This window comes from Juglans regia, chromosome 7, assembly GCF_001411555.2.
Source record: "Juglans regia cultivar Chandler chromosome 7, Walnut 2.0, whole genome shotgun sequence".
NCBI lineage: Eukaryota > Viridiplantae > Streptophyta > Magnoliopsida > Fagales > Juglandaceae > Juglans > Juglans regia.
The window spans coordinates 30,616,887-30,631,722 of NC_049907.1; the positions used below are offsets into that span (position 1 = coordinate 30,616,887).

The 14,836-nt window shown below is 35.5% G+C and overlaps 1 protein-coding gene across 1 annotated transcript in view; it reads left to right on the top strand.

The window, feature by feature from the left end:
* The first annotated feature begins 1,617 nt into the window (after nt 1–1,617).
* Nucleotides 1,618–14,836, top strand: part of LOC108979906 (eIF-2-alpha kinase GCN2) — a 47,242-nt gene continuing 34,023 nt past the window's right edge. Inside the window, exons 1-4 of the mRNA XM_018950705.2 lie at nt 1,618–2,190; nt 13,836–13,904; nt 13,996–14,055; nt 14,139–14,244. Of these exons, the coding sequence (XP_018806250.1) occupies nt 2,054–2,190; nt 13,836–13,904; nt 13,996–14,055; nt 14,139–14,244 (372 nt within the window). The 5' untranslated portion in view covers nt 1,618–2,053. The remainder of the gene's footprint in view (nt 2,191–13,835; nt 13,905–13,995; nt 14,056–14,138; nt 14,245–14,836) is intronic.

Below are 14,836 nucleotides of genomic sequence, written 5' to 3' on the forward strand. Positions count from 1 at the left end.
GCAGCAAAACACAAATTTTCAAATTGACTGCAGAACTCCTATGCCAATATTGCATTGTTTTTAAATATATTTTATTTATAATTTGTTTCTTTCCTATTACTTTTACAGGAAATATACTTGATAATAACAGTTGGTCCTAGAGATACCATTTATTCTCTTCCATCTTTTGATTTCTAATTATAGCAAATCGATTGAATATGTTAGCAAGTCGCTCGAGGTTTATATGAAAATGCAATTGTTGAGCTTTTGGCCTAATATCTCTACATTGAATTTTTCCTCTACATTTACTAGTATGATCGGGGCTTGCTCTATGTTGATAGATTCTTGAAACTGGCCAACAAGTTCAAAGTTCTATATGATTTGCTTTGCTAGCCCTCGTTAATTAGGGATTCTCATTTCCGTATATGTTTCTATTTAAATTGTCAAAGTTCTTTAAAGTATATTTATCAATCAAGATCTACACATGTATTATGAAGAAGCTGACAAGCCCAAACATATGCATTTCCTCCTTAATAAACTCAACCAATGTGCCACATTGAAGTTCCTACAAACAGATTTTCTTAACATTGTTCCTAAAACAATAACTCCGAAGAAATCATGAAATATGAGCAAGTAAAAAAAATGGTCCTTACCATAATAAAATTACTTAGAAGCTACAAGAAAATGAAGAAATCACTCACACGAAATGAGCTTGAGCACAGATCCACTTCAAAACAAATGAGCTCGAGTTACCTAAGACCACACCAGTTCAAGTTGCCAAGCCAAAGACCACACTAGTTCACAGATCCACACAAGTTCAAGCTGCCGAGCCGAAGACCACAAATCGCCGAAGAAAACCAAAGCATCAACTTAAGATGAGAAGCACCAACGCAAGAGATGTTCCAAAATGCATTCAAATCGCCATTAGTTTCTGGCAAGAAGAAAACCAAGCAAGATGAGAAGCTAATCATCGAAGACAAGAACATGCACTCAAATCACCATCATTTTCAAGTAGCATTCAAAGAAAATCGCCGAAGAAAGTTTCTGGCCGAAGAGAAGCACAAATCGCCAAACAGAAAGTTTTTGGCCGAAGAGAAGCACAAATCGCCAAACCAAAGGAAGAAGATGAGAAGTAGAGAAGCGAAGCGAGAATCCGAAATGCACTGCACTCTGTTTTTCTTTTTTCTTTTTTTAAATAGCAGCTGCCATGTTAGCCAATTGTATGGTAACTGTACATAGTGGAAGTGATAAAAAAAAGGGTCATTCTAGAGTCACCGCAGGGGCTCCCGCTAGTGCATTTGATATGTGTTTTTTTTTTTACATATATTTTTTAATATTTTTAAATATGTTAAAAAAATAAAAAAAATCACATCAATATTAAAAAATATTTTTTAATCAAGAAATAAAAGAAAAAAAAATTCCAGCAGGAACCCCAAGCTCCGAACGGGAACACTAATATTATCAAAAAAAAAAAGAAAAAATAAAAAAAAAAGAAAGATAGTGTCGTTCTACAGATGCCACATCATTTTCTTAAAAAAAGAAGAGAAAAAATAGACGCCACGCCATCGCCATGGCATTGCTCGCGTATCCATTTAAAATGTGGCACGCCACTGCTAACATAAAATAGCATCGTTCTGTTCGAAATCAATGTTTCAGCGCCACCATCTTTCCTTCTGACTTTCACTTCACCCTTCTTGGGTAAACATTTTCATCCAATCTTTTATTACTCTGTTATTCTCAACTTTTCAAATTGCTATTCATCCACTTATTCCAGATAGCTTTCAAACTTGCATATCCTGAAAAAAAAATAAAAAAATACCCGAACCTGCTTTCATTCCCACTAACCTTTCAGGATTCCATCCAATCCTTTCTGGGTGTTTTTTCAAAACCCATGTGCTCCTATTAATGTTTTTGATTTTGAGCCATTTTTACTTTGATCTTGGTCTTGAATTCCCGTTAAGCAATTGAACTCTGACAAAATTGGGCCTTGGTTTCTGAATGTTAGGGGAAAAAGTAAGTTAGTTGGCGGTTGTTTTCTTGTCTATCAAAAAACATTTGGCCGTTGTTTGTGAGCATGGGGCATAGTTCGAAGAAGAAGAAGCGAGGAGGAGGGAGTGGGAGGAGGAGCAAGGGTAGGACCCCATTGAAAGATAATACATCTCATCTTGGTGGCGATGATAATGAGCTTCTCTCCGAGGAGATTACTGCCTTGTAAGTGATTCTCGGTCTCCAAGTGGCTTTATTGCTTGGTGTTTTTGGTATTTGCTACCCTAGGTTCATGATACATCTCAATAGCTGTATCTTAAAATCTAGATGAGTTTTGGCTGAATTTGGGGAAAAGAATTATAATACCTTGAAGGGATTTGTTTTGCTTAGCTGAAAAACTGGATATATAATTTAGGAATTTGGTATAAAGAACCAATATTAATAACTCTCTGATTGCTTAGAATAAACCAATAGTTTTGCAATTCTTTCAAACTTGGATTTGGGCTGGGTTGATTTGGCTGTGAAACACGAATTTGCAGATTAGGACCATGGCTAGGGGAGGACCTACGATGGATAGCTCCCCCAAAATTTTTCAAAAATATGGTTTAGTATATGGTTTTTTCAAAGATATCCTAATATAAAAGATAATTTGCCCCCCCAAAATATTTTCAAAAATCTCATTTAGTACTTAGTTGTCTAGGTTTCTTTTAGTTTTTTAATAATTTTTTCATAATTACACCTATTTTTTGTCATTAACAAAATCTGATCAGATTCTCATTTCTTTTTTTACATGTCATAAGTGGCAATAAAATATCTTGGTCTCTTGTTATAAATTATTTGGTATATTTGCAACCTCATTTTTCTTATTTATTTACACTTTTCCTTTTAAGTCTTTCACTAACTAGCTTGTTTGGATTAGTTTTGTTAATAAGCACATATATTATATATATAACTACCATCGAGTTAACAATTAGGAGTGAATGCAACAAATCTCAAATAGCTATTTCTATCTATATTATAGAGATTTTACAATATTTAATCTTAGATTTAACAAAAAAATTTATTTTTGTTTACTTAATTTTTATCATTTGCTTCAAAAAATCTTACATGACTATTTCTATCTTAATTTTTATCTTTCATTTGAGTTCGATGGAGTTCAAGTGAGAGGTTTAGATGGGTGGCTTTAATAATTTAGTTTGTCCCTAGATAACAACCTTATATGGTTAATGTTAAATGTCGGTGACACACTTTGCTACCTTAAATGTCGGTTATTGTTCACCCCTATATACGACATACTTTACTAATCGCCCCCCCCCTCCCAAGCACCAAATCCTAGTTCCGCCCCTGACCATGGCCAAAGTATCAAGAGCAGAAACCAAAAATCAATGTATAGCCCCAAGGTTGTCATAAATTTGCAAAATGAACCCAATGTTTCCAGTATGAAATGGGTTTGTTTGAATTATTGTTTTTTTGATTGGCACCGGGTGTCCAGGAACAGTGTCTCGACTAATCCAGGGGCTGCACAGGTCCTCGGCAAGGAGTTTCCTGCAAGTGCACCTCGGGTAATTCAAAGAGAAAATCCCTCAGTCCAATAGCCCCTAGAGATTGTTTGCACCCAAGGAGATTTGAATCTTAGACTTGGGGGAGGGGCCAAGGCTTTTATCACTTGAGCCAAACCCTAGGGATTCTGTTTGAATTAAATTACCCTAATACATTAACAATTATGCATGGATTTCAGACTGCATTTTCACATCGGAATGACCAGTTTCTTTGCAGTTTCTGTTTCGACTTTACTCTTAATATAGTTCTTGTGGTCTCTTATTTGCTTGAATTAAGATTATTTTTTGAAATGGGCCTTAGAAGCTTTTGTCTTTGCCTGATGTCAACCTTCTTGGTTGCCATATCCGTGCTAGGGAAGCATTTGTCCTATAGAGAGTCAGCGACTAACCTTTTGATCATAATATGTTTTACGTAGTCTTCAGGGATGGTTTGTGTTAAGAACATGAGACTTTGTGTGTATGAGATAAAAGCAACTGCACTCTTAGATATTTGTCACCATGCCAAAACATTGGAAGATGGCTTTGTTGTAGTTAAGACAACTTTCAAGTATTATAAGTACATATTTCATTATATAGATGCACAAGCTGCCAAGATGTCTAAAGTATTAGCATATACCTATTCGAGCAGTTTGATGTTGGTTAGTGTGGTGTTGCATGGACTAAGGTCACTGTTGGTGGAAGCGCTAGGCGCACTTGAGCGCAAACACTGGATAGAGCATAGGCACAAAGCGCAAAGCTCAAGTGAGCGCTTGATTGAAGTAAAATGCATAGTTTTAAAGATGATGTATGATAACAAAAAATCCATAAAATATGCTAAAAAAGATATAAAAAGCTAGATGGTAAATATTTAGCCTATTAGCACAATTTATTAGAGTATTATGGAACATGAAAATCAAAATAAACTAATAACATAAAACTTAGGGCTCGTTTGGACACTTATAATATCTTAGGCCTCGTTTGTTTTGGAAAAACATCTCATCTCATCTCATCTCATCTAATCTAATCTAATCATTACAACTTTCCCAACTACCAATACAAAATAAAATAAACAATTCAACTTTTTCAAATCCCAAAACAAAAATAATATTAAAAAATATATTCTAACAATATTTTATTCAACTTTTTAACTTTAATCTCATCTCATCTCATCTTATCTCCGAAAACAAACGAGGCCTTAGAATGCTGTAAGTAGTAGTGAAATGATTTGTGAATAGTAGTGAAATGATTTGAGTTAAGATGTTTTATTAGGTTTTAGGAAAGAAGAGAGAAAAAATTGAATAAAAATATTATAAAATTAAAAATTATTTGAATATAATTTTTGTTTTTTGCGTTTTGTTTGGAAGTTTGAGAAAGTAGTATTGGGTTTTGTGTTTGGATAATATTAGGTAATGATTAGATGAAAAAGTTGAAAATTTGAAATTGAAAAATGTTTTATATTTGAGTAATGTTTGGGAAGAAAATTATGAGAAGTTTTGAGAATATCTGAGAATACATTGTTATCCAAACAAGGCCTTAAACATAACAATTCTCTTGTGCTTTAGTAGATATACACATCTATGATATTTGAGAGCCATAATCAAATTAAAGTACATGGTTCAATCAAAATATACCAAAAAGGCAATGACCAAAAAAGCTCAACAATTGTAGGTATTGACTTACAAGCTAACACAAGCAATCGAATATTAATCTGTCTAGAAGTCGGTGAATCATTTACTTCTTCATTGCGAGGTTGCCACAATCCTATGCTACGATTTCTTTGCTAGAGTTGGACTAGATTGAGTGGTGCCAAAACGGGTAGTTGTGTTCCTAGCAAGTTGGATACTTTTTTGATAGGCAACCAAGAAGTTTTATTCATAGAAGTGGGCAAAGCCCAAGTACATATGGAATATACATGAGAATAATCTAATTAGATTTTACAATTGAAAGTAGAAGATCATGGACATTTAGCCCATTACAGACAATAGTCCCTGCCCATAAGAACAAAGTTTTAAAAAAGAAAAATTTAAGCTAATCCATTGTTCTCTTACGGTCTTCGAAGCTTTTATTATTTCTCTCCCACCAAATGCACCAACACATACATATGGGAACCATTCTCCATATCATTGCCACTTGTGAGTTGCCTCGGAAGCCTCTCCAGCTTGCAAAGAAATCCACCAGTCTAAGAGGCATGACCCATAACAATCCAATTCTCAAGAAAAAAATCATCCCACATGGTCCTGGCCACCTTGCAGTGTAAAAACAAATGATCTATTGATTCACCATTCTTCTTACATATACAACACTAGTCCAACACCATTGCCCGACGTTTCCTTAAATTATCTGTGGTGAGGATTTTATCCAGAGATGCTGTCCATACAAAAAAGAGCTGCTTTTGAAGGAGTGTTCGTCTGCCATGTACTCTTCCATGGGAACATAGTCATTCCAGGGCTTGTTAGAACTTGGTTAAACGATCTGACTGTAAATTTACCTTTCTTGGAGGGGCTCCAGCTCATCTTATCTATGGTACCCTCTGTCACGCTTACGGAATACAATGCCTCATAGAACTTTGTGATGGTCTCCATCTCCTAGTCTTGGGCTGCCTTAATGAATTCTATATTTCATTAAGGGGAGCCACTAGAAAAGACCAAGAGATCGGTTATCTCTGCATCCTTTTCTCGCGCAATCTAAAAAATGCTAGGGAAGGTGTCTTGGAGGCTACGTTCACCCCACTATTTTTCATACCAAAATCTGACATGAGAGCCATCACCCACCACAATATGTTCATATCTTCAGAAGATCTCCCAACGTCTCCTAATGTATTTCCACAAACTCACTCCATATGTGCCACATACCTCATTTGAGCACCATCATCCCCAAACTGTGAATCTATAATAGACTTCCATAGGCCCCCCTTCGTTTTGGCATCTCCATAACCATTTATCCAATAGGGCTTGATTGAATTTCATCAAGTTACGAATCCCCAGACCACCCCCAGATATTGGGGTACATACAAGTGACCAATTAACCAAGTGAAATTTAAACTCTTCCCCAAATCCACTCCACAAGTAGTCTCGTTGTAGCTTCTCTATATGGTTGGCAACCTTTGTGGGGAGCGGAAGCAAGAACAGAGAATAGGTGAGTAAGTTAGAAAGAGTGCTTTTAATCAAAGTGAGTTTACCACCTTTATACGAATACAATCTCATCCAAGAAGCCAATCTGTGCTCCACCTTTTCAACCACGCTATTCCAAATCCTCTTTGATTTAAAGGGAGCACCCAATAGTAAGCCAAGATACTTCAAGGGTAAAGATGATACCTTACATCCCAATAGAGAGGATAAATTCTCCGCGTCAGGGACAACCCCATCGGCACCAATTCAGACTTTGAGAGATTAACTCTCAAGCCTGAGACAACTTCAACTAAGGAGTAGAGCCCTCAAAGATTGGATATGCCCAAAATTTGCTCCACAGAAGATAAGAATATCATTAGCAAAAAGCAGGTGAGAAATATCCACGGAACCATAATTAGCATTCCCTACCAAAAAACCATAGAGAAAGTCGCCTTCAACAAGACCCCCAATCATCTTAAGAAGAGCTTCCATGATGAATAAAAAAAGTAAAGGGGAGAGCGGGTCTCCCTGTGTAACACCCCATTCCCGTAGGATAGAGATGTTACTAACATTCATAACATAATGCCTGGTAAAGAGATTCGTATCTTGAAATACCTCATTTATTGAAAAGTATCAAAATATTAAAATTGAATTGAACATAATTGTTTCGAAAATTGAACGTAAAGTAAAAGAACATAAACTAATCCTATGAATGACATAAAAGAAATCTAATTCTTGTGTGAATATCACTTATTCCTTCCTAAGTCTTTGTACTAGAACTACTCCTGGTCATCCAGCTCTGCGTCATCATAATCACTATCTGTGAGAATTAGACATAGCAGAAAACAAGAAGACAAACAAAAATGAGTCGAATATTCAGTAAGTAGCACATCGAACCGTAAAATATAATTTAGCCTAGCATAGACTTAATTTCTGAAGACTCTTCACAACATACATACAACATCATGGATTCACAATGATACACGTAACATAACTTTCAAAAAGACTTTATATACATACATATATCGTCACAGATTCACATAGCATATCGATTCATCATTAACATGAGCGGAAACATAGATAATCATGGCAACCATGTAACATGAATGCATAATAACTTGTTTATCTTGTCTTAACGTGAAGTGAAACACGTTTGAGTCCATGTTTCACCTAATTTGCATAACTTTTCATAACATGGAGTGAAACACGCTTAAGTTCGTGTTTCACTTAACTTGCATTATATGGAATGAAACACGCTTGAGTCTGTGTTTCACTTAATTGGCGTAACATGGAGTGAAACACGCTTGAGTCTGTGTTTCACTTAACTAGCATAACATGGAGTGAAACACGCTTGAGTCCGTGTTTCACTTAACTTTCATAATATGGAGTGAAACAAGCTTGAGTCCATGTTTCACTTAACTGGCATAACATGGAGTGAAACATGCTTGAGTCCGTATTTCACTTAACTGGCATAACATGGAGTGAAACACGTTTAAGTCCGCGTTTCACTTAATTGGCATAACATGGAGTGAAACATGCTTGAGTCCACGTTTCACTTAACTTGCATAACATGGTTTCACTCGTGGTTAACCACGCTTGAGTTTGTGGCACCGTCTTAGCATAACTTGTGATGAACACGCTTGGGTCCGTGTCACCTCAAGTACTCTCACTATTATTCTTTACTTTATTATTAATTTTTACCTACTTTTCTACTATTCATTACTTTTCACTTACTTGTTACTAATATTCAATATTTTATTATTACTTTTTCATTACTTTTTCACTACTATTCACAAACATTCTCAACACTTCTCAACACTTCTCACTACCCAAACGTACCCTAAAACTTCTCATCTTTCTTAATACATGAGAATTTATTAGGCTTCATGAACATTTCTAACATGGCATATTCTTGTACATGGCATAGCATAACATGGCACATTCTTGTACATGCCATAGCATGGCATGTGGTATATTCTTGTACATGGTATAGCATAACATGGCATGACATATTCTTGTACATGGCATAGCATAACATGGCATATTCTTGTACATATATAACATAACGTGACATAGCATAACATGGCATATTCTTGTACATGGTATAACATAACATGGCATATTCTTGTACATGGCACAACATAACATGGCATAACATAACATGGCATTTTCTTATACATAGCATAACATAACATGATATGGCATAATGTGATTTGAACATAAACATTCCATGGCATACATGATCTGAGAACTACATGAACATTACATGACTTATATGATCTAAATACTTAATGACATTACATTGCATGGCATACATGTGATTTTCATGATATAACATTCACTTCATCAAACAACAATCTATATAAGCATAACATACATACGCCCACTTACATGCATATCATTATATTTCATCGAAGATCATGATAGGGATCTAATCTTGACTTAGCTCGTAGCGTAGCATAGACAAACATCACATTTTCATATAAAAGTAGAACATTTACAGTACACATGCAATTATATGATCATACTAATTACCTCTTAGCGTTGCTTCCTGATTCCCACTTTGTAGCTCGCTACCTATACGAGGTACTAGATGTTACTAATTTCTTAGTGAACTTGTCTAGCGTTCTAACTACTTAAAATCATACCATAGAGATAATATAATACATATTCAATTAAAGATTACTACATATGAATATTATTCAAAACCCATAACATATCCTTTAAAAATATAACTTAATAATTGTATTAAAATATAGGAAGGCCCAAGGCCAATTGGGGAAAACAGTCCACTTTAAAAGAACAAGATTTCTTCAAGAGGATTTACGGAAGCCTGTAAAACAACCTATCAGAGGTTTTAAGGGTATTTTGGGAAAACATCCTAATGGGCTTGGGTATTTTGGGAAAACTGGATGAAGCTATAAGCTGAAACCCATTGAATAGCCATTCACCAAGATAGATAATCGAGCTATAGAGATGCAAAATTCTACCCATTTGTAACACTCCGCCTATTTACCCTTATAGATTAACTTTTAGTTCAACACTAGAATTTAGAAGACTAGCTCATTAGAGTAGTCCATGACTCTAAGAGCTTTAGAAAGAATCAAATTAAGTTTATTATTTTGGTTAAGAGCCTTGATCGATCACCGCACGATTAGTGATCTTGAAACCATGTTTTAAGCTTGATTTTTATTTCTTATCATTTCTCATCCTTTTGTTCTAAAATTTCCTTGTTTGGGTATCCATTTCCATTATTCTTAGATCATATTAGAACTTTAGATAAACCCTTACACATGTCATTTAGGTTAATGACATGTCAAACCCTAAAATCGGCACCCACATGTACTTTTGTGTGCAACGGACTAATGTGCCCCTAGTTTGATTATTTTTATACCAATTTTTATCAAGGACATTTCTGTCATTGGCCCCTCATTTATTCATGAAATCTTCCTACCAAGCTTGATTTCAAGAACCCTAGCCGAAACCCCAAAATTTGAACCAATCTAAATGCACCTTTGTGTAACTCAGCAACCACCATTAAAACACCTTATTCATTTGGCTGTCATTTCTTCTTCATTCGGCAACCAATCCCCCACCGTCTACCGCCTATGTAGTGTACTTAAGAGTGCCTTTAAGCTAGGCATAACAACCATAGAGATGTGTCCAAATGAATACGACAAAATAGTCGGCCTTGGGAATGCACCTTACCTGGCGGCATGATGGCTTGCCTTCATACCATGCATTTACTTCTCCTCCATTTTTTCCACTCCCCCACGGCAATGCTCACTCTTCCCCTAGCCATTTCAGTCCTACATAGATGCAATGATGATGAAAAATCAACCAATCACACACGACAAAAGGCTTCTAGGCAGCATCATTGCCCATCACCCAAACCAACAAATGGCAAGCCCTCTAGGCCGCACCTCACCACCCCTTGGAGCCCTATATAAACTCATCTCCCCTTCACTAGTTCCTCACTTCATTTCCTCAAGTATTCTTTGAGTGTTCTTGAGAGCCTCTCTTCCCTTGTTCTTTGAGTGTTCTTGAAGTTCTAAGTGAATTCTTGAGTTTGTGAGTTTGAGTGAGAAGCTTAGGAGGGCCACGAGATCATTGTAAGTTTTTTCTCTCTAGATCTTAATTTATGTGTTAAGTGGTGTTTTTGAGTGTTGGTATTAATCTTGGGTAAGTATAGCATGAGATACCATTTTTAGCTAGAAGCCGAAATATTGGTGGATAAGTTTAGTGTTTAAATTATTATTTTTGGTGAAGATATTAGTTATGGCATGCCTCGATAATCTATGTTATGATTCAAGTATGTCTTAGAATAAATTCTGATGGTTTAGTTTGAGGTTAGAAACATGCTATAATAGGTTTTAATTTCTATCTTGTATTCATCACCAAAACTTGTACGGTTTGACTTTTAATCGTGCATCATTTGAGGAAATTAGCTTATTTTACTTAAGCTTGAAATGTGAGCATTTTAGAAAGCCTTCTGATTGGGATAAGAAGAATGCATGATTTAATTCTAGTATGTCATTGATGGAGAGGTCATGTCATGCATCATTTGAGATATAGTTAGAATTTAAGGATTTTATTAGGCATGACTAAGTGTTGGGATGAACTTGCTCAAGGTTAAGCTTTTATTTCATCATTGAGGATTTTTGGTGATCATCTTTTTATTGGATGAATCTTTTATGCCTGCATTCATAAGGATCAATAGTCAAAATTTCATATAGGCATCAACTAGAGAGAATGCCACAAATTGAGGATGAATAGGCTAAGATCCCTTTTGATTTTTAAGGCGTAGACGATCTTAGTACGTGCAAGATATGAGGACTATGGAATCTGGTTAAGTTTGGAGAACAATTGCATTAGTAGCAGTATTTGGAAGTTAGGGGTAATTCCCTTTATCTAGAAGATTTTACTTTTCTTTAAGATAGAATAGATTCTAACTTAGTTCAACTTTTATCACAGCCACTACCTCACTTCCAACTTCAGCAGTCTGTAAGTTGGCCTCTAGCTTACACTTTGATGATTATTTATGATTTTATTGATAAGTGCCGCATTCATTTTATAACTATCATTTGAGCATGAAATGTCATATCTTACTTTTCGCTGCGATTATTGTATACTGCTAGCTACATTTCTAGGATGCATTGCATATTAATTATCATGTTCGGGGGTATGTAATCTTGTGTTGTATGTCCCAACGCTCTAAATCTCCATTACATCCCAAGCAGAGGTTGGGGGCGTCACACCATTTCTACCATTTCTCCTCAAAACTACATCTTGCAAGTAAATAAAGTGGGAACTTCCAGTTGATGTGATCATAGGCTTTCTTCATTTCTAATTTGCAAAGTAACTCGGGTTCTCTAGATTTGAGTCGTCCATCCAAAACTAGCAAGTTGGATACGATTAAGTGGTAACGTGTAAATTTCAGCAATATGGAATATAGCCCCCATTTATCTATAGTGGTGTCTTGGAATGAAAGGAATGCAAGAAGTTTTAGGCCTCGTTTGTTTTCACAGATGAGATGAGTTGAGATAAAAGTTGAAAGTTGAATAAAATATTGTTAAAATATATTTTTTTAATATTATTTTTGTTTTGGGATTTGAAAAAGTTGAATTGTATATTTTATTTTATATGGGAATTTGGAAAAGTTGTAATAATTAAATGAGATGAGATGAATTGAGAAGTTTCCTTAAAACAAACGAGGCCTTAAACGCCTAGAAGTTGGCTCAAGTGGTAAGAGCCTTGGTCTTCGTGCTTTGCTCCCTTCATGTCTAAAATTTGAACCTTTGGGTGCAAACAATTTCTAGGAGCTATCGGATTGAGAGAATTCTCCCTTCAATTACTCGAGGTGTACTTACGGGAAATATCTTGTCGAGGGCTTGTCACCATCGGTATTAATCAGGATTTTGTTCCAGACACTTGGTGCATATAAAAAAAGAAGTTTTTAAAGATTGTGAGGTTGATGAAAGAGCTTAGAACTTTATTTTTTAATAGTTTATTCCATTGGTCGATTGTAATAGATTTCAATAGTCTTAACATCCATGGCTTTCTTGTATCACTAGACAATCATGACTAGGCGTTGCTCTTGTATATATCTTGTGTAGTTGAACTATGCCTATTCTATCAATAAAATGTGTCTATTGATAAAAAAACTTTTAATCTATCTAGAACGCCAAGAAGGGTAGTCTTTTTGGAAGACTATTAATAATTTGAAATATGGGAGTTTGCGAGGGGGTTGGTGTTCAAATGAAGTGAGAAGTGTGCATGGTGTTGGTTTGTGGAAGTATATTAGAAATGGATGGGAGGATTTTACTCGGTTTATTAAATTCGAGGTTGGTGGTGGTGCGAGGATCAACTTTTGGCATGACATATGGTGTGGTGATTCAGCCCTAAAGACCACATTTCACTCTCTTTTTGGATTGGCTCTTAATAAGGAGGCTTTGGTGTCTGAGTTGCTGGATTGTTCTAGTGGGTTCCTTTTGTGGAATGTTTATTTCAATAGAGCTGTTCATGATTGGGAAATTGGATCTATCTCTGATTTTTACATTTTATTGTATTCCTTGCAATTTGGTAATTATGAGGTGGACATGATGCTGTGGATGAAGACTGGGAATTGGAAGTTTTCTGTACGTTCATTATATAAATTTTTTTTAAACTTTTAATCAATGCAGTTATAACTGATACTAAGGATAAAACAATTAGCAAAGAATATATTGCAACAAAAGAAATAAATAAAACTTTGTATTCTTATGAAATCGTCCTAGGAAGAAGTTTAATGGGCTTTCAATTATATTATTTGCGCACATCCTGTATGTTTCTTGCTTATTCTACTATGAGGCTTTTAAGTTCAAGATCTGGAGATATTACATTATTGGGTGTTTTGTTCTTAAATCCTATGTTTTCTATGCCAACTATTTTCCTTTTTGATAGTGGTCCTAGCATGCTCAATTGTGGGGTTCCAAATCCTCCCATCTTGTAATGTTAATGCGTCCCATCTTTAGAAATTACATGCCACAGGTTGAACACAAGATCTACCCCTTATTAGGAGGGAAGATGTCTCACTTGACCACGAAGGCAATTATTAAATATGTACTTGTATATGGGTCATTACTGGCTCAATTTACTTTGATAGTAATCACATGCGATCAAGTTTGTCGGTGACCATGGTAGCTAACACTTGGATTGTACCTTGCCATCTTACTGTGATGTTTAGGTGTGCAATATTTCAAGAAGACTGCAAAATAATTCCTGGATCACCTCCTCAAATAATTATTAAGCTCAGGTTTCTGCCATTCTGATGTTGCATCAGTCTCAATAATGAGCTATAATATTTCTTTCATAATTTCATTCAGTTTTACGTGAAATTTGTGCAGGCCTTACTCAAAGGATATGGGTTATGAGGATCTAAATGTTTCTGCTCTTCTTTTAGTTAGGTTAGTAAGGTTATACCCTGTTTTGTTTCCATCATCTATCAAATCATGCTCCTTGTTATTGATTTTTTTTTCCTGTTTATTAGGTGCTTACCTGGGTATCCTTACAAGTGTCCAAAGTTGCAGATAACTCCAGAGAATGGTTTGTCAAAGAGCGACGCTGATAAGCTTCTAGCTCTCCTCTCTGATCAGGTATGAGTTGACCTTTTTCCTTCTTTCATATGATCTTATGCTTATCAAGAATTCTGTTGCTGTTAAAATACTTGGTTATATGATACCTCAAGTTTCTTTCTAAGTGAACTTTTTTCAGTTTACTTGCTATTTAAGTCAATTACTGGACACAAAGTCCAGGTGCGTGGAGATATAGGTGGATATACTTTTCAGGCTGTGACTTGTGAGCTGCCATTTGCTTATGAGCTGCCACAATAGCAGCCAGGTGATTGCACATTTATAAACATATATTCCCCAAAAAATCTGCATATCATTAATTGAAATGAGACATGAAATTTCACTTAGATCGCTGTTTCATGTCTGCACGTGTGGCATGTCAGCAGGTAATTATTTTTTTGTCTGGAGTGACATGGTTGTTATGGCCAATGGTGTTTGGACCAATAGTATTTTCTTCCCTTAAACAAATAGTATTTTATTATGGATTTATCTCAGGCAAATTCTAATGCTCGAGAAGGACGGGTGATGATTTTCAATTTAGTGGAGGCTGCTCAAGAATTCCTATCTGAGCTATTTTCTTCCCTTAAACCAATAGTATTTTATTATGGATTTATCT